The 26,923-nt window shown below is 36.9% G+C and overlaps 1 protein-coding gene across 8 annotated transcripts in view; it reads left to right on the forward strand.

Annotated features, from left to right (window-relative positions):
• The window catches only part of ASPH (aspartate beta-hydroxylase), a 196,459-nt gene that overhangs the window by 148,356 nt on the left and 21,180 nt on the right, over window positions 1–26,923 (forward strand). For all 8 annotated transcript variants that reach the window (XM_074318815.1, XM_019752429.2, XM_074318811.1 and 5 more), the window contains 2 exons: window positions 1,223–1,312; window positions 6,048–6,185. In XM_074318815.1, the coding sequence (XP_074174916.1) occupies window positions 1,223–1,312; window positions 6,048–6,185 (228 nt within the window). The remainder of the gene's footprint in view (window positions 1–1,222; window positions 1,313–6,047; window positions 6,186–26,923) is intronic.

Below are 26,923 nucleotides of genomic sequence, written 5' to 3' on the forward strand. Positions count from 1 at the left end.
ATTTGGCCAACATAATTCTATTAAAAACAATTTTAATTGCTTGACTCTGTTGAGAATCTGAACAATTTATATAATTATGCATATTTCTGGTTTCACTTGAAAGGTCCTATCTGGCCCACGTCATAGCGCAGGAGCCAAGCGGTGCTGCCCCCTTGAGGTGGGCGTGCACCCCTTAGTTTGTTGTGGCTGTTACTGGGCCTGTGCAAACCTTTGCATTCCCTGTGGAGACCCTGTGGCATGTGTGTTTCTCTGGTTTAAAGTATCCCCCTTAGATCTCCTTTGACTTGATAAGGACCTGATAGTACTCTCCTTGCTTCAGAAATGGGGAAACAGGTAATGAATGAGGACATTTATTTGACTGTCTGTCAGTCAGGAACCCTGATGGTGATTCTCTTCTCCTGAGTCATGCTTCTCCTGTTTCTTGCAGCTACTTTTCAACATTATGCAAATAAAATTTCTTAACAGTAAAATGGCTTCTTCTTGTGAAGAAGCCTCAAAAATGCAGATTTTTGTAAAGAATTCCTTGACATTTAAATATTTTTTACCTTTATCCTTTTTAAAATGTATTGTTGTGTATTAATATTTTCTCTACCCGCCCCCTTTATTTTTAATGTAAATCTCAATTTCAATCCTTATGTGGGGGACAGGGATAGGAATCAACTAACTGTTTTAGAATAAGATTTGTTTAATAATAATTACATTTTCAAAGATTCCAATTATATGTTTTGTAAAAGATTTTATTACAAAGCAAGGACATATATGTTTTGAGTGGCAAAAAATATTACTTGCAGTTGGGTCTCTATCACTTCAAACATCTATGAGCAACTAAACATTTTGGTTCAGGAATGAAAAAAAAAAGCTTCTAGATGACAAATGTTTAGATTTGGGGAACAAAATTAATGTGATTGATAGTCAGTCAAAGAAATTCCTTGGGATATTGAAATATGAGTGTTCCCACAGAGACAATTCCCAAAGCATTGTTCTAATGTTATAGGTGATTCCACTGTTAATTCATGATGAATATATTCTTAAATTTAACTTTTATTGACTCCTTTTGGTTTTGTATTTTAAATATTGTCCAGTAACCTAATTGCCAAACTTTAATATTGAGATGAATTTGTCTGGTTCTTAGATTTTCGTATGGTAATAAAGATTAAGTAAATCAATGAATTAAGCGTGGTATTTAATTATTTCATAAATGCTAACACTGTCCTTTCTACAGGAAGGAATAGAGTCTGGGGATCCAGGCACTGATGATGGGCGATTTTATTTCCACCTGGGAGATGCCATGCAGAGGGTTGGGAACAAAGAGGTAATAATGTTTCTAACTTTTGGTTCTAACAGAGCATAGAGTGGGGAGGGGGGTGATTATTTGTAACAGAAAGTTACAATTGAAAAAATATTTAGAGCATAAACTTTTGAAGGAAGTGATTTAAACTTTTTAAAAACAACCCAACAACTCCTACTTAATCCTATAAAGAGTTTTTGGGATTTGACTTTTATAGTTTCTTTCAAGAAAGTATGTGAGTGAGTAATCATAAGAGCGGCCTCTAAACAAGTGTGTGTGTGTGTGTGTGTGTGTGCGCGCGTGTATATATGTGCGTGTGTGAGCCTATGTGTATATCTGTGTGTATATTAGAGAGATAGACATTGCCTTGAAAAATATTTTTTAAACTATGAAATAAAGAGTTTTTAACAGTTTGCCTAGATTTCTTTTTATTTTATTTTAGAATTTTAAAAGTAGTTATTTTAGAATGAAGTCTTTATTCAACTGATTTCTAAGCACATTTAACGCAATGGTTAATTGTGTAAATTACCTTCTGAAATATTTAATACCAAGTTCAAAATGAACACCTGTAGCTATAGTAATGGCAGGTACTGACACAGAAAATGTAATAGCTAAAAAAAAGTTACATATTTTCTTTGTGATTGTTACTTTTTTCCCTGAGTACAGTGTCAGCTTCTTTAAGCGTAACATTAGATCATTAATCATGACAGTATGTACTGTACGTTCCCAAACTTTCATAACCCACCATGATTTACACAATGTGGCTGAACAGCCAAGCCCACCTTTCTATCCTACACCATCTCAGGGGGCTAGACTGGGCTCTCCTTAGAGTCAGGGATAGAAGAGGGAAGTGAGACACTGACGCTTTGTAACCATTGTATTCCATGTATGCAATAAAGTGACACCTAAGGATAACACAGCTTCACGTTTCTCAAATTAATTAAGAACATGGGACCATCTGGACAATTGAGGGTTTATTGGAGCAAGGGGTTTTGTGACGGAGTAATTGCCAGCTAGAGACACAAACCAATTTGGGGTAATAGTGATTTGGATAACTGATAGTTTTTCTTTATGCATTTCTTTAACCCACCACTTAGTCTACTGGAATAGAATAAAATATGAGAGTGATGAGAAAGAAGGGAGAAAAAATTATTGATTAGTAATCACTTTTGTGTTCCTTCATTTTTTTACATGTTAGTGCCTCCTTTGAAGGAGAGAGATAAGAGAGATTTTGCTGCAGTATCTAACACTGGATAAATGTTCATGTCTAATTGCTATAAATGTAATTGTCACTAATTAATTTATCTTTGAACATCTCAGGGTCCAGGGCAAAGACAGATAAAAGAAGTCTATGATTTCTTCTCACATCTTAGATGAAAACAGCCCTTATTTCAAGGGCAAAGAATTTACTACTAGACATGTGTTAAGGGCTTGGGATTTGAACCTATGGGACTGTTCCATCAGCTTACTTATTTTAATATGCACAGAACAGCACAGTTCTTGAATTTAAAAAGTTCACAAGGATTCATACTTCCAGGGAACAAAAATAAGCCTGTAGAAACTCCATGTTGGCATATTCGTAATATCAGGTATGAAATCTATGAATTGACCGTCATGCTCTGAGTTTGCATATTGGGAGGCAACCATCCTTCACATTTGTGTGCACGGAGGTCTGGCTCCAGGCACCAAAAGAGAAGCAAACCCACCCCTCTGTGCTGCAGAGGTTGACAATGAAATTGTCTTTGTGGAAGGTTTTTCGAATGGGTGTGTTTCACATGGACAGGAAGAGGGAGGAAGGGAAACCATGATCGTCTTAGCAATTTCCACGTCAGCTGTTATCAGTATTTCCATAACTCCCACATTCTAGCTCTCATCTCCTCCAAATCCAGGCTTGTATGTGTACTGTCTGCTTAGCGTCACCACACGATGTCATAGCGACAACTCACTTGTCTTCCTCTAAACCATTTTTCTTCCTGGGCTCAGGCTCTTATTTGATGACACGCTGACTTCCTGAGCTCAAGACTTGAGGCAACTCTGGCTCCTCCCTGTCCGTCCACAGGCCTCTTCTCCCTCTAGTCTTGTCAGGGCCACATATTGAGACGTCAGCTTCCTGGGGTCTTTGGCGTCCATCTCATCTTCCGTTTGCGCGGTCAGTGTTGTCAGCCCACTGTAGTCAATTGCTGCCTTCGATGTCAGTGACGGCTGGAAGAACCTGCCTGTGGTTTCTTGCTTTAGTCTCAGGCCTTCTAATGCTCAAAGGCCCCACGGTGAAAAAGGAAAGTCCTGTTTCCAAGAGGGGACATTCACGATCCCCCATAGGCCTTTGCAGCCAACCGTTCTTACCACAAGTGTGTGTCCTGAGCCCCACCGCGCACCGCGATCCAGGCATCGCAGGCTCCGGCTGGGGCCGCGTGTGACAGGCCTGTTCCCCAGATGCGGCTGGCGTTTTCTGAGTTGGAATCATTCGACATGCTTTTCTGTGTGTGTGTGTGTGTGTGTGTGTGTGTGTGTGTGCGCGCGCGCAAACTACCTGGCAACAATTTGAAGTATAGAAGACACATTTAAGAAGGTGCCCCTGGTGCTGTTTCTATTTTAGTATTCTTGATTAGCAATATAAAAGGGAAATAGTAAAGAAGAAATTTTCAGAGGATTCCGACTCGATCATTGATTTTTCTAGCAATACTTACTGTAAAGTAATGTAGATTTTTTTTTTTAAAGGAAGTCTAGATTAACTCATTGGGTCTTCTGTGTCATTGAAGATGATTTTATCTTCATTGAAAATACCACTGAAGATTTTTTTTTTAATTCCATACATCATTGCCATGATGTGTTTCTCTAAAAGTTAAATGGCCGAGGGGTACAGAATTAAGGGCCCAGCAGGACTAACTTTGTGTTTCTTTGAGTGTCAGAAAGAACTTACAGACAGTTTAGACGTGACATTGTAAGGAAAGTGACTTGCCCAGGCGTCCAGCATGGTGAATATTAAGGCGAAGACTAAAATCTAAGACTTCTAACTCCTAACTACAGCTAGGAGTTTGGCTGTTTTGGTTTCTTATAATAAATTTTTTTTCTCACTATTCTAACAATGTGTCTAGTCCATAAAATGAATTCCTGAGGATTCAGAGTTAATATACTTTAAGAGTTTCAAGACAAAAATCATCTGTTGTAATTAATATTGTTGTTCACTTTAACACAAAAAGGTATAGGAAATAAAATCCTAAATTTAAATTAGAAAAAAATAACAAAAATAGTCAAATTAATTTCAAAGATAAATTGTTATAAAAAAAAATCAAACGCTTAGGTATTTTAAGTTTCTTATTTTTAAAGAATCTATAGCTACAATTTACATGTATTTCAAAGAAAAAATATAAGAGTGGTTAGCATATGCATTCTTAATTTGAGATATTGAAAAAGATAAATAAGAATACCACTTTTGAATTTTTTTTTTTTTTTAATGATACAAAGATGGGAGGATTGCGGAAGAAGTTGCCAAGAGCCCTGGGTGATAGTTCAAGACATTTAGCCTTTTTAAACCTCAGTTTCAGCACTTGTAAATTGGAGATATTTGCTGTTATTGGAAAGATCAAATACGATACATATATAAAAGCAAGTAGTAATAAACTAGAAAATGTTACTGAAAATATGCAGTGGTACTGCTATCACACTTGATTTCTCCAATGAAGGAAATTTTGAAATGTGGTTTTTAAAAGACTTTTAGAAGTTAATATACTTTACATTTAAAGTATATCTGTTTTACGAAAATATGCTTCTGGAATATCTTCTTAATCTGCTTGATATTAAATGCCTGTGTTTAATTGATCAAAATGTGTTTGAAATCACTCTTCAAAAATAACCATTAGATCAGACTTATAATAATGGAGGTGAAACTATTGAGGACACCACGAGAATCATTTCCATTCTGAGGACAAAGGAGTGTGCACACTGCAGGAAATGTAGGGGGGGGCACTCAGGGAGCATATGGTTAGGGCGTCATTCGAAAGAGACATATGGAGCAGCATACTCTGCAGCCAGCTGTCCCTGAAAAGGCTAGTCTTGGAGGCAAGTTGTATCATGTTACAGCTAACCTAAAGTCACAAATGTTATCCCTTATGGCAGAACAAAAAAAGAAAGAAAGAAAAATCCCCTTTCAAAAAAATCTAATGTGGGCTATTGCTGTATTAATGCCAAGTCAGAATAATATTTCCTTTTATCTACTTAATGTAATGGAGTATTTACACTCTGTTACTTCAGGGTGGCGTTCTTAAATGCAGACATGGAAAGAACATGCATGTGAAAAGAAGGTACTCTCGACTTTAGCATTCCAATGTAGTAAATGCAAATATTTTGGAAGAAATTATTAAAGTCATAATTCTTTCCTTTTAAGGGAAACTTAGAAATAGAATTTAAGAATATATAATCTACTTTCGTTTCTTAAATTACTTATTACTCAACAGATAAGTCCTAAACTCTGTGCTGGACACTCTGACGGGGACCAGAATGGGTACAGCATGAATCCTGGATTAAAAGACTTTACAGCCTGACAGTGAGAATTAAACGCACATGTTCATTTATAATAATAAATCATAATCAGAGACCCATTTAAATAACAGTGTTTTCACCAGCACAACAGACTTGGGCACCTGACTAGGAAGCTCTTTATTTTAATGTCACAAAGTAATACTTTATTTTCCGTGACTTTAGTTTTAAAATTAATTTTTTAAAATGCTTTGTTTGTAGTTCAATTTTTCTGTTATTTCAGGCATATAAGTGGTACGAGCTTGGGCACAAGAGGGGCCATTTTGCATCTGTTTGGCAGCGCTCACTCTACAATGTGAATGGACTGAAAGCTCAGCCTTGGTGGACCCCAAAGGAAACGGGCTACACAGAGTTAGTGAAGGTGAGTGTTAACTTAGACCTCATCCTCAACTAACTCTCATCTATTTCCTACTCAGAGTCGGAGAGTGCTTCTCATGGAAAGGAATGGCAAGGAGGAAATGGATTTTATATCCAGGGACATTTGCAAAAAAGATTGCAGAAAGAATCTTATCATCCTGTTAGCCAAAAGTTTAATTCAGATGGTGAAGACAGGAATTTTTTCTTTTTTTTTTAAATTAAAGTTTATTGGGGTGACAATGGTTAGTAAAGTTACATAGGTTTCAGTTGTACAATTCTGTAATACATCATCTAAATATCAATCACAGTGTGTGTTCACCACCCAGAGTCAGTTCTCCTTCCATCACCATATATTTCATCCCATTTACCCTCATCTACCATCCCCCACCCCGCCTACCATCTGGTAACCACTAAACTATTGCCTGTGTCTATGAGTTTTTGTTTCTTTATTTGTTTGTCTTATTCCTTTGTTGCTTTCAGTTTTATATTCCACGTTAGTGAAATCATATGGTTCTCGACTTTTACTGTCTCATTTATTTTGCTTAGCATAGTAATCTCAAGATCTTCCCATGTTGTCACAAATGGCACTATTTCATCTTTTCTTATGGCAGAGTAGTATTTCATTGTGTATATATATATATATCAGATCTTCTTTGTCTAATTGAAGGACACTTTGGTTGTTTTCACATCTTGGCCACTAGAAGACAGTGTGGAGGTCCCTCAAAAAAATTAAGAATAGAATTACCATATGACCCAGCAATCCCTCTCCTGGGTATCTACCCAAAAAACTCTGAAAACATTTATCCGTAAAGATACATGTGCTCCAATGTTCATTGCAGCTTTATTTAAGGATTTTTTCTTGAAAAGCTGTTCTCAAACGTTTTGGCTTTAGGTCCCCTTCATACTCTTAAAAATTATTGAGCACCCCAGGGAGCTTTTTGTGGGGGAGGGGATGGGAGTTATGTCTATTCATATAATTATCATTAATTGAAACTAAAAGAGAATGTAATGATTATTTATGAATTCTTTAAAAATAACTCCATTACATGTTAATATAAATATTTTTTTTAAAAAATAACTATGTCTTCAGAACCAAAAATGTAGTGAGAAGATTGGAATTGTTTGTATATTTTTACAAATCTCTTTGATGTCTGGCTTAATAGAAGACAAGAGGATTCTCACTCACATCTACTTCATGCAGACACTCATTGGAGCAGTGATATTACCTATGTCATGTAGCTTCTGGAAAACTCCATCATGTACCTGTAACACAATGAGTGTGAACAGAGCAAATAATATCCTTGTATTATTAAGAATAGAGTTTTGATCTTGCAGACCCCTTCAAAGGGTCTCGGGAACCCCTAGGGGTCCCTGGACCACACTTGGAGAACCACTGGTCCTCAGTCTATTAAAAAAAAGGTAGGCATAAATATGTTTTAGAAACTCTGATGGCAGATACGTAGGAAAGAGAAACTAAATGATTCTAACCACTTAATGGCTAAAAAAAATTAGAAGCTTTTATATTGGTGGATTAAATCCAAACTGTAAGAATATCTTCTTTGTGATTTTGGTAGAGGCTGGTCAGAAGTTTACTATTGCTTTGGTAAGCTCAGCTTATTCTTATAGATGTTAATAAGATGGAAAGTAAATTAACTTATAGTTTCAATAATACTGCTTTCTACTCAACATGTAAAAGATGTCATCTACTTTATGGGTGAGATGGGCTTCAGTTGTCCAGCCTGAGAATCTAACCACCATATATACACTATTCATATAAGAAACAACATTCTGAATTTTAAACAGCTGATTTTACATCTTCAATATGCGTTTTCCAATATCACCAAACAGTTCTCCAGTTCTCAGTGGACTCTTATTGGGTGTCCTACAAATTTAACTCCGTTCTGACACTGTCTACCTGGAGATAGCATCAGGTTCCACAGCGGGGTCTTAGCAACATACGGCTTCGCCCTTTCAGGCATCTGGTGTAATTGAGCTAAAAGATAAAATTGTCTCTTGCCCTGAGCCTCTTTTGAGGTGTTGATATAATACTGGATTTCTCTTGTTACGTAACTCATTTATTCATTCCCTTACCCTCAGCTGCTATTCCTCCTTCTCTTCATTTCTACTCAAACTTTCCCACCTTTGGAAGGGACGTTGGGTTCGCCACAGTGCTGGGCTCGATTACAGGCTGCAGTTCTCGTCTAGCAAGTGCCTCCCCCAGTCCACTCCCATTCAGACAGGGCGAGGTTACGTAGGTACAGAACTACAGGGTTATCTCTACCACCAGACAATATAGCCATAGTCACTCATTTGAGAGAGGTGAGAAGGGAAAAGCAAGAGAGAAAGTATTGACAATTTTGGAATCTGCATGATGGATATGTGGGGGTTTCTTATACTGTTCTCTCAATCTCTAAATACATGTTTTACATTTTTCAGTTCTTTTTAAAAGAATGTCTTGAATACAATGTGTCTATAAGATTTATAATACTTTGCTGATTAATCATCATAAACAAATTGTAATCCATAATAATCATCATAATCCAATTGTAAAGCAGGCTGCCTTTGAATATTTTATAAATCAGAAAACCATGGTGTAGTGACAGGGAATGCAGATTAATTTAAAGAATTTCTATGCCCAAAGCAGAAAAAGTATCGGAAAAATATCTTTCTTGATAAATGTAATACATTTAGCCCTGCCAGTGATTCTTTCCTTCGTAAAATTCCATCTTGTCTCAGATCGTATCACACTGAGCTCTTCTGATTCTCTTTCTACCAGCTAATCTTTTTCTCTTGGTCTCTCTGTGAGTTTATTTCCCTACTGTAGCTTTTAGGATGCTTTCAAGTTCAAGTAACAGAAATGACATTCAAACTTGACTTAAATAATAAGAAATTCGATTGACTCATGTGAAGGAAGCCTAGCAGTAGGACAGACCTCAGGTGTAGTGTGAACAAGAGAAATGTTTTCTTGTCTCTGCAAGTCCTCTTTGGTCAGCTTTGGCCTTGTACTGGCTTTTTACAAGATGGCTGCCAGCAGCAACTGGAATGGAGGGTCGGAAAGTATTTGGAGGCTTCATAACATTGTTGAACCACCACACCAGTCCTCAATGGCCTTCTAGCAGACCCTGTCCTATTGATCATAACCATGTGACATGGGCACTCACAGTTATAAGGGAGTCTGAGAGACCAAGTAGCTGGCAACAGGCTGAGGCAACAAGCTTCGAGCAGAAAAACAAACAAACAAAAAAAAAAACTGTGGCTCTTCATCAAGCAGGGAACAAAAATCTTTCCCTTTAGTCTGAGCCAATTTAAGTCCCATTTCCACTCTGGGTGAATTACTGGCAAGGGGCTATGAGATTTTCCTTAAAACAGCAGATCAAGGAAAGGGTCAGATTCCTCTCAATTCAGTGGATTATCTGATGGATGGTGAGCACCCGAAATAAATCAGGGTTCTGTTAGGGAGGAGGAAGAGGCCCAGTGGATGTTTGGAAGGTGACCTTAGTGTTCAGTGCCCTCGCTGACCTTGGACTTGCACTCAGCTCCAAATATTGTTCTCTGCTCTGGGTTCTCCTGTCCTTCTCATTCATTTTCTAAGAAACCTTTTCCACTCTTGATTCAACTGCTGTTAAAATTTCTACCAAAGCTATGCTCCCCAATTAGACTTTTACTTTTTCCATTCATCTCCAACTGCATAAATGCATTAACATTTAATGTGAAAATTAACTCACCGTGTAATCCATGGTTATATTCCTTCCTGACTTTATAGTTTTGATCAGTGATTCAGCTTTACCCCCAAATACCAGATTTATTACTGTCTTTATCTCTTACCACTGCCATTTACTATCTTCAGCCAAAATTTCTTTTCTCACTAAACTTTCCCTATGATAGTCTATTTTTATTTACCCTCTTCCTTTTTCCTTCTCTCCTATCCCCTTCATAGCTAACTCATATTTATCCCTCACATGTTGGAAAAGTTGTCATTTCTTTTAGGAGGCTATGTTAGGGGTCTCTCCTTACATGTATCCAAAAGCACCTTATACGTCCTTTTTAAGCACTTAGCATATTATCGTGTTTCCCCGAAAATAAGACCGGATCTTATATTAATTTTTGCTCCAAAAGATGCTTTAGGGCTTATGTTCAGGGGATGTCATCCTGAAAAATCATGCTAGGGCTTATTTTCCAGTTAGGTCTTATTTTCGGGGAAACACAGTATAGAACACTCCATCTAAGAAAAGCAGAATACACAATCTTCTCAAGTACACATGGAACTTCCTCCAGGTACACCATATACTAGGCCAAAACACAGGGCTCAAATAATCTAAAAGTATAGAAATAATGCAAAGCATGTCCTCTGACTATAGTGGAATGAAATTAGAAATCATTAACCAAAAGAAAGTTGAAAAATTCACAAATATGTGAAATTTGAACAATACTCTCTTAAGTAACCAACAGGTCAAAAATGAAATTGCAAGAGAAATTAGAAAATACTTTGAGATGAATGAAACAAAAATACTCAGAGCAAAACTTAAAAGATATATCAGTTCTTAGAAATTTATACCTACTAATGCCTATATTTAAAAGAATGATCATAAGACAATAATCTAGTTGTTCACTTTAAGAAGGTAACATAGCAGAACAAAATAAATGCAAAGCAAGCAGAAAGAAGGAAATAATAAAGTTTAGAGTGGAAATAAATGAAATAATGAATAGAAAAATAATAGAGAAGATCAATAAAAGCAAAATTTCATTCTTAAAAAATTATTTGACAGACTGTTAGCTACACTGACTGATTAAAAAAAAAAAAAAAGAGTGAAGCCTCAAATGGCTCAAATCAGAAATGAAAGAGGAAATCACTACCAAACTTAGAAAACTTAAAGGATTATAAGGCAATACTATGAACAACTATATGCTAGGAAATTAGATAAACTAGGCGATATGGATAAATTACTAGAAAGACACAAACTATTGAAACTGACTCAAAAGGAAATAGAAAAATCTAACTATATCTGTAACAAGTAAAGAGATTAAATTAATAATTTAAAAGCTTCCCACAATGATAAGCCAGACCCAGATTTCTTCACTGGTGAATTTTATCAAATACTTAAATAATATCAGTCCTTCACAAACTCTTCCAAAATATAGAAGAGGAGGGAAAATTTGCTAACTCAATTTATGAGCCAGTATCATCCTGATACCAAAATCAGACAAAGACATGCCAGAAAAAGAAAACTGTAGACCAATATTCCTTATGAATATAGACACAAAAATCTTCAACAAAGTATTACCATACTGACTCAAGCAACATATTAAAAAGAATTATATACCATGACCAAGTAGGACTTTTCTGGAGAATGCAAATGAAAATCAATGAATATAATCAACCATATCATTAGAATAAAGAATTAAAATTACATGATCATTTCATCAGACACAGAAAAGGCATTTAACAAAATTCAACACCCTTTCATGATTAAAAAGAAAAAAGATACATAACAAACTAGGAATAAAAGAGAACTTTGTCAGCCTGAAAAAGTGGCATCTACAGAAAACCTATAGCTAGCATTATGCTTAATGGTGAAAGACTGAAAGGAAGAAGTAAAATTATACCAGGGGTGCCAAAAAAATGTATACAAGTGGACGCTTTGGTCAGCATTGCTCAAGCAGTAGTTCGCCGCAATCAGAAGTGTCTGGACGCTGATGGTAACCACTTTGAGCACCTCTTGTAATTGCAGAAGTCAAACATGACTTGTATTCATCTTTTGGTACTAGCATATATTGAGTATTACAATTTTAATAGTTATTTTCCTTTCTTGAAATGTGCATACATTTTTTTTGGCACCCTCTGTATTTGCAGATGCATTATCTTTTAGGTAGAATGTCCTAAGGAATTCACCAAAAAAACTATTAGAACTAATAAAGAAGTTTATCAAAGCTGCAGGATACAAGATCAGTGTACAAAAATCAATTGTATTTCTTTACACTAGCAAAAAAACACTCCCAATGTGAAATTAGGAAAACAATTTCATTTGTAATAGCATCAAAAAATATGATACTACTGTTTTATATTTGATACTACTGTTTTAGTTTGGAAGGGCTGCCATAACAAAGTACACAGACTGGGTAGCTTAAACAATAGAAGTTTATTATCTCACAGCTCTGGAGGCCAGAAGTCCAAGATCAAGGTGTTGGCTGGGTGGTTCCTTCTGAGGACACAAAGAATCTGTCCTCTCCCTCTCTCCTAGCTTCTGTGGTTTTCTGGCAATCGCTGGAGTTTGTGGCTTATAGATCTCTGGCATTATCTTCACATGGCATTCGTTCTCCCTGTGTGTATGTCTGTCTCTGAATTTTCCAATTTTATGTTTAATTAGGACCCACCCCAATGTCCTCATTTTAACTTGATTATTTCTGTAAAGACCCTGTGTCCAAATAAGGTCACATCCTGAAGTATTGGGAATTAGGACTTCAGCATGTGATTTGGGGGAAACACAGTTTGACCCATAACAGATGCTTAGGAATAAATTTTACGAAGTAGTGCAAGATTAGTATACTAAAAACTATAGAACCGGATTGGAGCAAATTTTAAAACATATAAATAAATAGAAACACATCCCATGTTTATGGATCACAAAACGTAATATTGTTAAGATAGCAATTCTCTCCAAATTGACCTAAAGCTTTGATACAGTCTCAGTCAAAATTCCACATGGCTAGGGTTTTGTTTGTTTGTTTGTTTTTTAACAGAAATTGACAAACTGATTCTAAAATTCCTATGAAAATACAAGGGACCCAGAATAGTCAAAATAATTTTGAAAAAAGTACAAAGTTGGAGGACTCACACTTTCCAATTCCAAAACTTACTACAAAGCCACAGTAATTAAGGCAGTATGATGCTTCCGTAAGGACAGCCATATGGATCAGTAGAGAAGAATTGAGAGTCTAGAAATCAAGCCTTACGTTTATGATTAATTGATTTTTTGACAAAGGTGCCACGACAATGCAATGGGGAAACAATTTTCTTTTCACAAAAGGTGCTGAGACAACTGCATATCCACATGCAAAATAATGAAGTTACCATGTATTATTAAAAAATAATTCAGAATCTAAACAAACCTAACTGTAAGCGATAAAAACTATAGAACACTTAGAATAAAACATCCTTAGAATAAAAGTAAATCATCGTAATGTTGAGTTAGGCAAAGTTTTTTCAGATATGACACTGAAAACCCAAGTGAAAAAAGACAAGATAGGTAAATTGGATTTCATCAAAACTTAAACTTTTGTGCTTCAAAGGACGTGCTCAATAAAATTAAAATCCACAGAATGAGAGGTAATATTTGCAAATCATACATACAACAAGGGACTCGTATCCAGAATATATAGAGAACTCTGATAACTCAATAATATAGAGACAAATAACCCAGTTTAACAATGAGAAAAGGATTTGAATAGATATTTATTCGAGGAAGATATAGGAATGGCCAAGACGCACATGAAAAGATGCTTAAGCATCATTCATCATTAGGGAAATGCAAATCACAACTACAGTGAGATACCATTTAACACCCACTAGGATGGCTATACCAAAAAAGGTGGACATTGACAAGTGCTGGCAAGTATGTGGAACAATTGGAACCCTCAAATGTTTCTGGTGGGAAAGCAAAGTGGTGCAGCCACATTGGGAAACAGTTTGGCAGTTCCTTAAAAAGTTAAACATAGAGTTACCACATGGCCCAACAATTCTACTCCTAGGTATATGCCCAAGAGAAATGAAAACATATATTCATACAAAAATGTGTGCGTGAATGATCATAGTAGCATTATTCATAATAACAAAAAAATGCAAAGAACCCAAATGCCTATCTGAATCATGAATGAATGAATGAATGAACAAACGAAAAATGAAATGTGGTATATCTACACACTGGTAATGAAAAGGGAATGAAGTACTGGTACATAGTGCAATATGGATGAACCCTGCAAACATTATGCTAAGTTAAAGAAGCCAGACCCAAAAGGCCAAATATTACATGATTCTGGTTATAGGAGCTGTCCAGATTAGGCAAGTCCATACAGACAGACGTAGATTGGCGATTGCCAGGGACTAAAAAGATGGGGTGAGGAGTATTTATTGTTAATGCGTAACGGGTTGCTTTTTGATGTGATGAAAATGTTCTAAAATTAGATGCTGTTGATAGTTGCACAACTAAAGCACTGAATTATGAAAGTCAATTTAATGAATTTTATGGTATGCAAGTCATATCTCAATAAATCTGTTAAAAAATGGGGAACTGTGATATATATATATATATATATATATATATATATATATCACAGTATACTGTATATATATATATAGTATATATATATATATACTATATATATATATATATTGTATATAGTAGTTCAAGTATGTGAAAAATGAACAGGTGTCTGGAGGTTGATGAGGTTATAATCCTCAGTAAGACGATATAGTGAAGCAGTTTAGAGCATGGCTCTGTAGCCACTTTGCCTGGTTTTGGTTTCTGTGGTCCATTCCTTCCTAGCTACGCGTATATCACACTGAGCAACACTTCTTTGTGTTTTGAGTTCATTATCTGAAAAACGCCTATGAAAATAGTACTTGTTATGGAACAAGTTCACTTAATAAGTAAGTAGGAAGTGCTCAATACATATTATTATAATTATTACAATTTGTAATTTTATTTATTACCAGGTTTTCATAGGAAAAAGGTTTCTAGTTTCTAAAAAGTAACTTGGAAAGCCAATTTTGAAATATTATATTTTATAGAAATACTAAAATAGCTATCAGGTATTAAATGCCTATTTGCAATCAACGTGCTGAGTACTTTTGTATATAATACTTCTAATCTTTACAACTCTGCAGGATAGATATTATTGTGCCCACTTATATTATACAAGAGTAAAGTAGGGATTAGCAAAATTAAGAAAGGTCCCATTTTTAATGGCGACAGGACTGGGATTTGAACTGAGGTCTCCTTGCCCTCAGAGTCCATCCATACCCTTGCTGGTACCCCAGGATGCCCTCAAAGTTACTAATATCTGCTCATGTGTCTCATATCCTTCTCCTGTTTGCCAATCAAGTCTTTATTTCCAAATTCTATTTCCCTGGGCTTCTTGATTTCAGCCGTGTTTTAAGCTCTGCTTTCTTAGAAAAGCAAGACCCAGGCATCAATCACAGGGTCGTCAGCAGCGTGGCATCGCAAGAGTGGGTGACATCTCGTGTTTAGAACTTGGTGCTTTGTGCGTGGAGAGTTGGCTTTACTTCGCTGACTGCCTTTTTTGCAGAAATGTTAATATTGCATCTGGTTATGACTTTCAGAAAAATAAGTAATTTCATGGTGATCACTTGAGAGTAAGGACGGTGACAAGATTGCCCACTGTGTGAGGAACCCCAGGCCCATAGCCATTTAGTTGACAAACCCTTGCATGTCAAGGTATCCTTTGATTTTCTTTTTCTTTTTTTTTTTGTTAACTTTTTTTTATTAGTTTCAGGTGCACAAAACAGTGTAATAGTTAGATATTTATCATTTATATCCCTCACACAGTGACAGCCCCCCTCCCCCCATCCACTACCCCTATGACATCACACACAGCCATTACATTTCCACTGTCTCTGTTCCTAATGCTGTACTCTGCTTCTTGTAACTATATACATATATATAATTGTAGTTGACATTCATTATTGTTCAACTTCAACTTCAGGTGTACAGTGCAGTGACCATTGTATTACACAGCCATAAAGAAGAATGAAATCTTACCATTTGCAACAATATGGATGGACCTAGAGAACATTATGTTAAATGAAATAAGTCAGACAGAGAAAGACAAATACCATATGATCTACTTGTATGTGGAATCTAAAGAAAAGAATAAATGAATGAACTAATCCTTTGATTTTCAAATCACAGATTTGGATATAACGAATCATGGATCATCCCCCAGGCATTAACGTCTTAAAGTGGAAACCTTCTAGACCCTGTAGCTGCCATGTTTGGCCAAAATCCTTTTACTATAACTATCCAGATTCTGGCCCTTAAGCGACAATTAACTACCAGGGATAGCACATTTTTATTTAAATTATCCTCATTGTGAGTTCCCTGAGGATGTAGAGAGCAATTTTCTTGAAAGCATAGGACAGTGTTCAGTAAAATGCATCATCAGTGGTTTTCCCTTTTGTTGAATTGTCATTATTCTTCCTCATTGTGTAGTTTGTAATTTGGCAACTCTGTGCACTGGGGGAGGTAAGAGGCTACGCGACTCAATGAAAAAAAATTGGAGAAAAATATTCCAGTAGTTTTCTCTTTTAGGCATATTCTCATTAAAATTGAGTAGGTTGCTGCTCAAATCACAAATATCAAAGCCCTAAGTGCCTTGAGGGTATTTAACATAGAAATTGAAACAAAAATGGATTAAAGTCTTTGCTAGGATATAAATAGAAAAGAGAAAAGAAATCTCTTTGAGTGAGAGCAAAGCCACCATACCTTAAGAATTTCGCTCTTCCTTTTTTGAGATTAGCTTTTTGATCCACCATTTTCCAAGGCGAATTTTGATGTAAACAGGCCTGCATAGAAACCACCATTTGTAACACTGAAAACACATCAGCCCAGAGCCACTGAAAACCATAGTTTAAAATATCCCCTTTGAATTTGTTATTCCTACCTCCTAACTCTTTACATTCATCACTGGAATAAAGGAAAACTCTTGAGTCCTTTGCCTGAGTGTTTCAGAGCTGCTGCTCTGATATAAACAAATAGCATCACAGGTAAGTCTTCCTTTCCTCGTATTGTAGTTTCATTACAGTTGGAGGAGAGCGCCCAGTAATAGTTTGCCAATTCTGTGACACGGTGCTTAAGAATGATTGATTAGAAGGATATCCTCTCTTGTCATTTTCCTTCAGACTGTGGCTTTTATTAATTATGAAATTCATTGTGTATGAATCACATCACCTGGACAAAAAAAGACTTATGCAGTAATAACACTAGTGATTCAACATTTCTGTGTGATTAAATATTTGAATGTTTTCACTGAACTGCTTTTGAGATGAAATGGATTGAAGAAGACGCAAAATGTCAGATTTACAGTGGAATTAAGCTGTAACATAAAAGGATTAGCCATTTTATAGAAAATTGTTATCGTATAAGGAAGTGCTGAAAGCACTCCTTAAGATGAACATAATTATTTAATCCTATTTTTCTAAATCAAACTTTAAACTTTTTGGATTCCAATGATACTGTCACTAAAAATGAAAACAAAATGAGAAGGGGAGTTAAGAGAACTCAGAGAATTTTATGGTTAAATGCTTTCAACGTGAACTTTTGTAAGGGGACTCTGCAATTAGAAGTACATTAGTTTCTTTCTCAGCTCTGACACCTTGGGCAAGCCATTTCAGCCATCTAAGCCTCAGTTTCTTTATTTTTAAGTTCAAAATCATTACTTCAGTTTCTCCTCTCCTACAAGCTTTTCATAAGGCTCAGAAACAAAACACAACAAAAACCCACCACCATGGACCTTCCTGTGTGTGTTTAAATGAGGCCCTTGATGAGATCGACACTCTGCCGAGGTTATAAGACTACATATAATGGCAATTATGGCAACATAAAAAAGGGTGAAATATTTTATAATCTTTGAATGACGTTCAACTGAAAGTTTATTTTCTTTCTCAAAGTGAAATCGTTGAATTTTCAGTACTTATCAACATGGGAAAAAGTGCCTAAAGATTGGCTTTATCTGTGACTCTCTGGGAACTCACAGTCCAGTGTTTAATATTTTAAAATAATTGCAAACTGTACCTGTAGGTTGGTACTCCATTTGCATTTCCAAATTTTTGATTGAGTAGTTGGTCATGATCTGTGGCTTACTATACCTTGTATATACACAGATTGATGTCCTAAATATACCTATACATACACACATTATAGATAATTTGCTTGTCTGCTTATCAAGTGATGTATTTGATATACTCACAGTCTCCCCATCAGACTTTCAGGCCTTGAGATCAGGGACTTTGGGGATTTTGCTCAGAGCTGTAGCTCCCTCAGGACTTACTCAGTGCACTATTCGAAGAAGGTAGAGTGGGGAAGGGATGTGTATCTCTCTTTTTATCTTCTAACTGAGAATGTTGGCTGGCATTCCTGCCATTCTTGGCTACAGTCTGAGGAATGTGGGTCTCCTTTGCCCTCTGAGTCCTAGAAACCCTCAGGCTGGATGGTTCTCCCGGCAACCTGGAATATCCTTTGTCCTTTCTCCTAGAAAAAGAAACTCTGTTTCTCCCACTGTCTAGAAAGAGCAAATTTCAGTTCTCCAAGCCTCTTCTCTTGCCCCAAAGCTAGGTGCCTTATGTTATTTTTTTTTTTTTTTCAGTAAGGATAGTGAGAGACTGAATATACAAATGGAAAATGAAAGGCCAGACCACACATAAAAATGCAACCTTGACCTCCAACCTGCAGCAAACAGCCTGGGAAACTAACTCATTTTCTACCATAAATAACCCAGGAAGCCAGCTTGCTGTGAATCAGATTTGCAGGAATCCAGATTGCTCTCTGGTGTCCATCCTGGAAGCTAAACAATAACTTCTGTGCAACTGGCCCAAAATGGCCAGGACTTGCTTACTCACTAACAGCTTCCCTAATTTTTGACCCTGCTTCCAATTTAGGACCAACCAGAGACAGCCAAATATGCTCCAATTACATAGGATACTTGCTTCTCATCAGCCCGCTCACAGCTTTCCCTGCCTATAGCCACCAAACCAGGGCACTTCTGAAACCTTCCCTTTTTTCACTATGAAGATTTTCTACTTCTCTGCCAAAACACAGGTTCATGGTGGCTGACGCCCTTGCTACATAGCTGATTCTGAATCTGCTTATCTATTTGATCAATCTTTGTCTACTTCCACAATAAGAAATGTCAGATGTTTTCTTTTATCTTTATATTCAAACTTGAAAAACAGATCTGATTAAAATGCATTAGGACCAGCAAGAGATTGCTCCTTTAATGCTACTAATTTCCTCAGAGATTTCATTAAAATTATTACAAACAGAGTTTGCTGTGAGGGCGATAGACTCACTGTGGAGTTTGTTCTGGTTTCCTAACTTCAGCCTAGCACTCAGGGGGATGCCCAGCCCTGGGTATTCTTCCTAAGGCACAGTACACTGCTACCCATCTTTGTCATCACAGGGTAATGTGTAGGCATGTTTCGGCTAAGATTTAAGTAAGCTGATTTTATCTCTAAACAATCAGATATATAATTCCTAAAATAATTACCTATTATAAGCGTGTTCTTAGGCAATTAGGTAAAATGTGGTGTACATTGTACTAAAGCCTCACTTCATTCCAACTCCATGGAATGAACTCCAATTTAATGCAATCAGCTTTTTCCTGGAGGGGTCTTTGGCCGCCTGCCTTCTCTTAGAGTCAAAACCTTTCAAGGTGCATACACATCTCTAGGACTAATGTCTGTGTTTTCTTAACGCCTTTTGTCTTAACAGCTAATCACACACAGTTAGTTACCTAGTTTTGTATGTGTGAATCTGAGCTCCAAGAGTTCTTGTATTATGTTTTGTCCACATGTTAAAAGCATAGCCCTTCCTGCCTTTTTCCATGATTATATTTTATTTTGCTCCTATAAATTTACTTATTCCTATGTCGATGTGAATTTATTCCTCATCCTCTTCCATCTGCTGTTTGCTTTCTTCGCTAGAGCTAGCTCTAACCTGAACGGCATTAGTGTTATGGGTTGATCATGTCCCCCAAAATTCATATGTCGAAGCTCTCGTTCCCCCAGTACCTCAGATTGTGACTGTATTTGGAGAAAGGGGCCTTTGAAGAGGTAGTTTTGTTAAAAATGAGGCTGTTAGAGTGGACCTACTACAATACGACTAGTGTCCTTATAAGTAAAGGAAATTGGGACACACAGAAGGGTGTGTGAGCACACAGAGAAAAGATGACGTGAGGGCGTAGTGAGAAGGGGGACGTCCACAAGTCAAGGAGAGAGGCCTCAGGAGAAGCCAAACCTGCCAACGCCTTGATCTTGGACTTCCAGCCTCCAGAACTGTGAGGCAATACATTTCTGTGGTGGAAGTCTGAGCCAGTCTGTGGCATTTTGTTATAGCAGCCCTTGCCAACTAATACCATTAGTGGTTTTCCTTAGCAACTCCCCTTACTTAGCAACCTGCAACATGTACTGACTGACTCAGCAAAAAAGTTTCTCTGAATGGTCCTGTTTTCCTACATAGGAGAAAAAAATTAAAGCTCAGTTAGATGAATTTTGTTTGATTAGAGCAAAACTGAGGTGATTTATGTCAAGCTTCAAACACCATAATCAATTCTGTCATCATCTGAGCACATCATGGAATTGGGGGGTACACCCGCCACGTGATGCAAGGGAAGTGTGTAGGCCACGAGGTGAAAGAGGTTAGGCTGACAATAAATTAATATGTGGATTAGCAGAGTTTGATTTAAAATGTGAAATAAACATGGTGCTGAAAATTTATTTTCTTCTCTCTACTGTCTATATCACGTGAAATTTTTGAAGACGTATTTGAAGGACTAGTGAAGGGCTTTCCAAGCTTACAGGATTTTATTTCTAAACTTCACTAGAAGGTTGACTTATATATTACAAGGTCCTTCTAGTCACAGAAAAAAGAAGGTAAACAGTCAAAAATAATCAACTGTTAGAGATATATGGAAAATATGAGTGAAGAAGGAATAAGGAAAACTGATCACATACATTTACCATCTCCCAAGTGACATCTCACTTAAATGACAATAAAAGAAGGAAAATGATATAAACCTACAAGTGAAAAAAAAAAAAACAAAAAAAAACAAGAGGCACATGATAACAGAGGAACAATGTCAGCATGTTTTTTTGGAAATGGAAAAGAGAAGTACCTGACTTTGCAGATCCAAGAAAGCTGAAACCCAAGTAAGTTCTTGCAGAATGGCTTCTAAATAGGAGGAATTTAAGGCAGTGGGTACTATGCCTTAAAGAATCTGCATGGTCTCAAACAATAGTGCTATCTAGACAGCAAGTCCGCAAATAACATCTTTTGTTTAGCATCATTTCATTATAACGTTCATGAGGGAAAAAATATCTTCCTGGCAGGGCCACTGTCTGTGTGGAGTCTGCATGTTCTCCCCACATCTGCATGGGTTTCTCCAGGTCCCCCGGTTTCCTATCACATCCCAAAGATGTGCATGTGAGGTGACTGGTGTGTCTTCATCGTCCCTGTCTGAGTGAGTGTGGGTTTGAATGGCCCTGCAATGGAAGGGCGTCCTGTCCAGGGTGGGTCCCACCTGGTGCCATGAGAAAAGTAGTAACATTTTACTGTCTTTATACATAAAGAACTTAAGGCAGAGAATGGTTAAGTAACTTGCCCAATGTCACACAGCTAATAAGTGGCAGAGTCAGATTTCAAATCTAAGCAGTCTGGCTCCAGAATTTATACTCCTAACCACTATACCATACTGTCTTTTATCAAACTTCTAGAGGAATCCAAAAGGTATCAGATTTCCCAACAGTGACACTAAAAGTTATAATGGAATGCAGCAACACTTTCAGCATTCTAAAAAGTATTTACTGCCTAGAATTCCGTACATAGCCAAGCGTTCAATCAAGTGTACGAATAGCTTCAGATACTTTCAGAAATTCAATTTTACCTGCGGTGTGTCCTTTCTCAGGGACAACTAGAATCCAAAAATTAGGGAATCTCATGCCAAGCAAAAGCCAAGGAAAGTTCCCTGATGACAGTTGCCAAGAAACAGAAACCTGTCCAGACCAAAGCAAGGCAGATGGCTACTAGAGGGTTCTCTTCCAAGAAAAGTAATAGCTTATGTGATGTTTGTGGCAAAGGATGGAATAGTATCAGAGATTTTCCAGCACTCTTTCAGTGCTATAAAGAAGAACCAGTGGTAAGTGCATTAGAAAATTAAGCCAAACGGTTTTTGTTTGTCTTGTTTATTTGTTTGCTGCTTTCAGTTTTATATCCCACATATGAGTGAAATCGTATGGTGCTTGACTTTTTCCCTGTGACTTATTTCACTTAGCATGATGTTCTCAAAACCCTTCCATGTTGTCACAAATAGCAGTATTTTGTCTTTTCTTATGCTAAGTAATAAGATATACCACATTGTGTATATATACCACATCTTCTTTATCCGATCATCTATCAAAGGACACTCCGGTTGTTTCTATGTCTTGGCCACCATGAATAATGCTGCAATGAACATAGGGTTACATATATCTTTACGAATAAGTGTTTTCAAATTTTTCTGGTAGATACCCAGAAGAGGGATGGCTGGGTAATATGGTAACTCTATTCTTAATTTTTGAGGAACCTCCATACTGTTTTCCATACAAGAGGGGAAAAGGTGTGTCAGCGAGGTAGAAGAGGGTAAAAGGGGTCAAAGAAATGGTGGTGGAAGGAGGTTTAACTTTGGGTGGTGAACACACAATATAATATACAGATGATGTATTATAGAATTATACACTTGAAACCTGTATAATTTCATTAACTCATGTCACCCCAATAAATTTAATAAAATTTTAAAAACGTACTAAGGAGAAAACAAAAAGAAAAATAAGCCAGGAAAAGGGGGCAGAATTTAAAAAAAAAATGCTGCACGTGAAATGAAGTGTAATCATTACAGTACATCTCAAGTGTGAATGATACCTCATTGTCATAATATTATAAAACTAGAATGTGACTTTACCCTGATCTGTGAAAGATGTGTGAATTGCCAGATGGAGATGAGAGAAAAGAAGACATCAAATTGTTATCTTGCTAACTTCCCTAATAGAAAGTGAGTGCTAATTTCTAGAATGAATGTATCAAGAAATGGCAATATAAACCTATTATTCGATGTAAGCAAGTAAATATCATAAGAAATATTTAAAGGAAGTAGCTGGGGTTGAACTCAGGATAGGGGAAGAGTTCAGGAAGAGACTACTGCTTTCATTATACAAATTATAGTAATATTTGACTTTTTAAAAATGTGTATTTTTTAATCAAATGAAAATAGTAAGGGAAATAGTTAAATGAGAATTGGTTTGGCTTTAGTTTGCTTCTCTAAAAACTTTCTGAAAGAAATCCATTTTAGGAGAAGACTTTAAAAATAGGACTTAAAAAAATAACAAAATAAAAAATAGGACTTAATGTAATTTGATGTTGAAGAGCAACATGTACCGTCCAGGTGGGATGAGCAGGATATTGAGGGAGTGAGAAGAGAACCCTGAACTGGATGGAGAGTTTGGATTACAGAGAGCTGGAGCCCGGAGCCTATGGTGGGGTCAATGCAGCTGGAAACTAGGAAGTCCATCGTAGACGACTGGAGTGCCGGACGTAGCTGGCATGTAACTCAAAAGGCAGATGCTGACGATGAGTTTATGAAACCATGTGGCACTGTCAAAGCAATCCAGTCTCTGTTTTCTGAAGTCTGGGTAGCTACGAGAAGAAATGTGAATTAAAAGCTATTTTTTTCTGGGCCAGCAACTCAAATACCAATCCCATCAATTTCTCTTTTCAGTTGCATGAAATAGATGAATTTAGGGTCAAGCAAGTAATATTTCATATGAGATCTTTAAAAATGTAGGCATTGCCTACTCTATGTTCGTTTTGAAATTTCCTAAAGGATGGAATTCTTTGCCATCTCAGAAAACTGAGTAATATTACTGTAGAGAAAATTCATCCTCTCTCTCTCTCTCTCTCTCTCTCTCTCTCTCTCACACACACACACACACACACCCCACATGTAATTAGTTTTGGTCTTTAATCCCCCATAACCATGTGAATTTTATTCAGTGCGGTTCCTCGGTTTGTGCTTAACAATAACATTTGTAGGCCCCATCCCAAGCTTCTTCCTAAGGCACATCAAAGAGACCCTGACATGTCTTTCCAAAGTTGGAAAACATCCCCAAGTGCAATCATTACTCTGGCAAAAAAAAATGTATACACTGAATACGTAGATCATAATTGTTGTTATTTTTGTGCTGTCCTGTTTGCCACCAGGTTTAATCTGGGCGAACTTTTGGTTAGTCCAGTTCTGCCCAGTTGTCATGAATGTGAAGTCCTTTCGAGGTGTGACAGTGCCGAGTGGGGAGCCCTTTGTTCTCCAAGGACCCCGGAAATCACTGCACAAGAGACTGTGGGAGCCATCAACCCCTCTCATGCACCAAGGGCAGCAGGACGACCCTCTCTCCTCCCACAGGAGCCATAGGAATAACCAAGGGGGGAGCGGAGCGGTTTCTGGCCATTACACTATGAGATGTTAGGCTCATTAGCCTCTCCAAGAGGCATTCTGTCATCCCTGACGTGAAAAAGTTGCCACAAGAGTAACAGTAGAGATCCTTTCAGTTGTAAAAATCTATGACAAAGTATTGAACCTAAAAGAGAGGATGAGGAGTGGCTATTTTATAATGAAAATCATCGAGAAATGTGTGCAGTGCTTGGTTAGAAGTATTGAGCAGGTGTGTGGCCTTGTAGCACAGGAGTTTCACATTGGGCACTGGGGAGACCCCGCTGGTCCAGTCGGCTCCTTTGAGCATGAGTCTGTCATCCAACCCGTGTGCTCTGTATAACAAGGGGGTACAAAAACATTTTTTAAAATGTCATTACTGCTCATGGAAAAGTACCTGAGCAACAGTTCCCTGGGGGACACTGAGAGGAGGTGAGAGGGGCAGGAATGACATTTCACACATAAAAGCAGCCTGCTCTTAAGTAAAATTTAAAAAATTTTATTTAGTGCTACAATTACTTTAACATTTTCCCTAGGGCTTTGTGGCCTATTTTAGTAACAAAAGATCAGCTCCTGGCAAAGATGCTCCTAAAAGCTGCTTTCAAAAGAAGCGAACAAAACTTCTAAAATACCAGGAGGCAAGAGGGGAAGAGCCTGCTTGTAAGGCGCCAGTAACCTCATTTGGAAAGTAATTTCATGTGTTAGAGAGGTAATTCTCCTCTCATCTGTGTGACAGTTTAACAAGAACCTAACAGATTTATCTAGCAACTGGAACAAGTTACAATAGCCGCAGGGAGTGTTGGCGAGTTAGGTATTTTAGAGAAGATGTGAATATCTGCGGTGCATTTTTTTCCCCGTAATCTTGAGATTCTTGAGAAAACCATCATATTCTCTCACCCTGGGAACCTACCAAAGTGAGGGCTTCTGAGTGTTTCTTTATTGAAATTAAATCTTGGACTTGCTATTTGTGGATTACGTACTTGGAATGAAGTAATATTTAAATTATTTATGGATAGATGACCAGGACCAGCGTAAAGTACGGTGACAATGGGAGCAGCTGTAGATTTTGGCACAAATCAATGGGTAGGTTTCACAGAAGTAGAAGTATAAAAATCGGTAATTGGTGCAGCCCCCATGGAAAACAGTATGGAGGTTCCTCAAAAAATTAAAAATAGAACTACTGTATAATCCTGCAATCCCACTTCTAGGTTTTTATCCAAAGGAAATGAAAATAGGATATCATATCTGTACCCCTATGTTCATTACATCATTATTCACAATAACCAAGATGTAGGAACAACCTGAGGGGTTTCTATCAACAGATGAATGGATAAAGAAGATGTGAGATATATTATACATATATATAATATATATGTATAATATATATACATATATATATTATTTATATATTATTTATATATATATATATATATATATATATATATATATATATATATATATATATATATATTATTTAGCCATGACAAAGGAAAAAACCTTGCCATTTATAATATGGATGGACCTTGCGGGCATCATACTAAGTGAAATAAGCCAGGCAAAGACAAATACTGCATGGTATCATTTATATGTGGAATCTTAAAAAAAAAACACACACAAAAAAAACAGTCAAACTCATATAAACAGAGTAGAAAAGAAGTTGCCAGGGACTGGGTGGTGGGCAAAACAGGGAGAGGTTGTCCAAAGGGTGCAAACTTTCAGCTATAAGATGAATTAATTCTGAGAATCTAATGTAAAACGTGCTGACTATAGTTGAAACCACGGTATTGTGTGTATAAGTGAAATTTGCTAAGAAAGTAGAACTTAAATGTTCTCACACATACAAAAAGGTAAATATGTGAGGTGATGGTTGTGTTAACCAGATGGGGGGAGTCCTTTTACAACTTTATGTCAATTATACCTCAATAACCCTGAAATTAAAGAAGTAATAAACCAATAGACTCAGAGAAATGGGGGGAAAGAAGTATAAAATCAATATCTAATCTTAAAATCTATCTCTTGCCCTAGAATATTTTTAAAAACCTAATGTTTTCATGCAATATGAAATGTATTCCTTGGGTTTGGCTGAAGTTGGCACCACGTTTTCATACAAATCTGAGGTGTTCTGTCTTTTGTGGAGCCCTCTACATATGCAGGCTTCCTGGCTCCCCATTGATTTTCCTCCCTTGTTTCCCCGAAAATAAGACCTAGCCGGACCATCATCTCTAAAGCATCTTTTGGAGCAAAAATTAATATAAGACCGGGTATTATATTATATTATAGTATATTATATTATGTTATATAAGACCCGATCTTATATTATGGTAAAATAAGACTGGGACTTATATCAATTTTTGCTCCAAAATACGCATTAGAGCTGATGGTCCGGCTAGGAATTATTTAAGGGAAACACAGTATACTGAACCACAAACTCACAAAGCATAGGTTGCTAAAAACACTTTACACATTATCTCAAGCTTTGCTCTAACCAATAATTGG

The sequence above is a fragment of the Rhinolophus sinicus genome, linkage group LG14 (assembly GCF_036562045.2).
Source record: "Rhinolophus sinicus isolate RSC01 linkage group LG14, ASM3656204v1, whole genome shotgun sequence".
NCBI classification, from domain to species: Eukaryota; Metazoa; Chordata; class Mammalia; order Chiroptera; family Rhinolophidae; genus Rhinolophus; species Rhinolophus sinicus.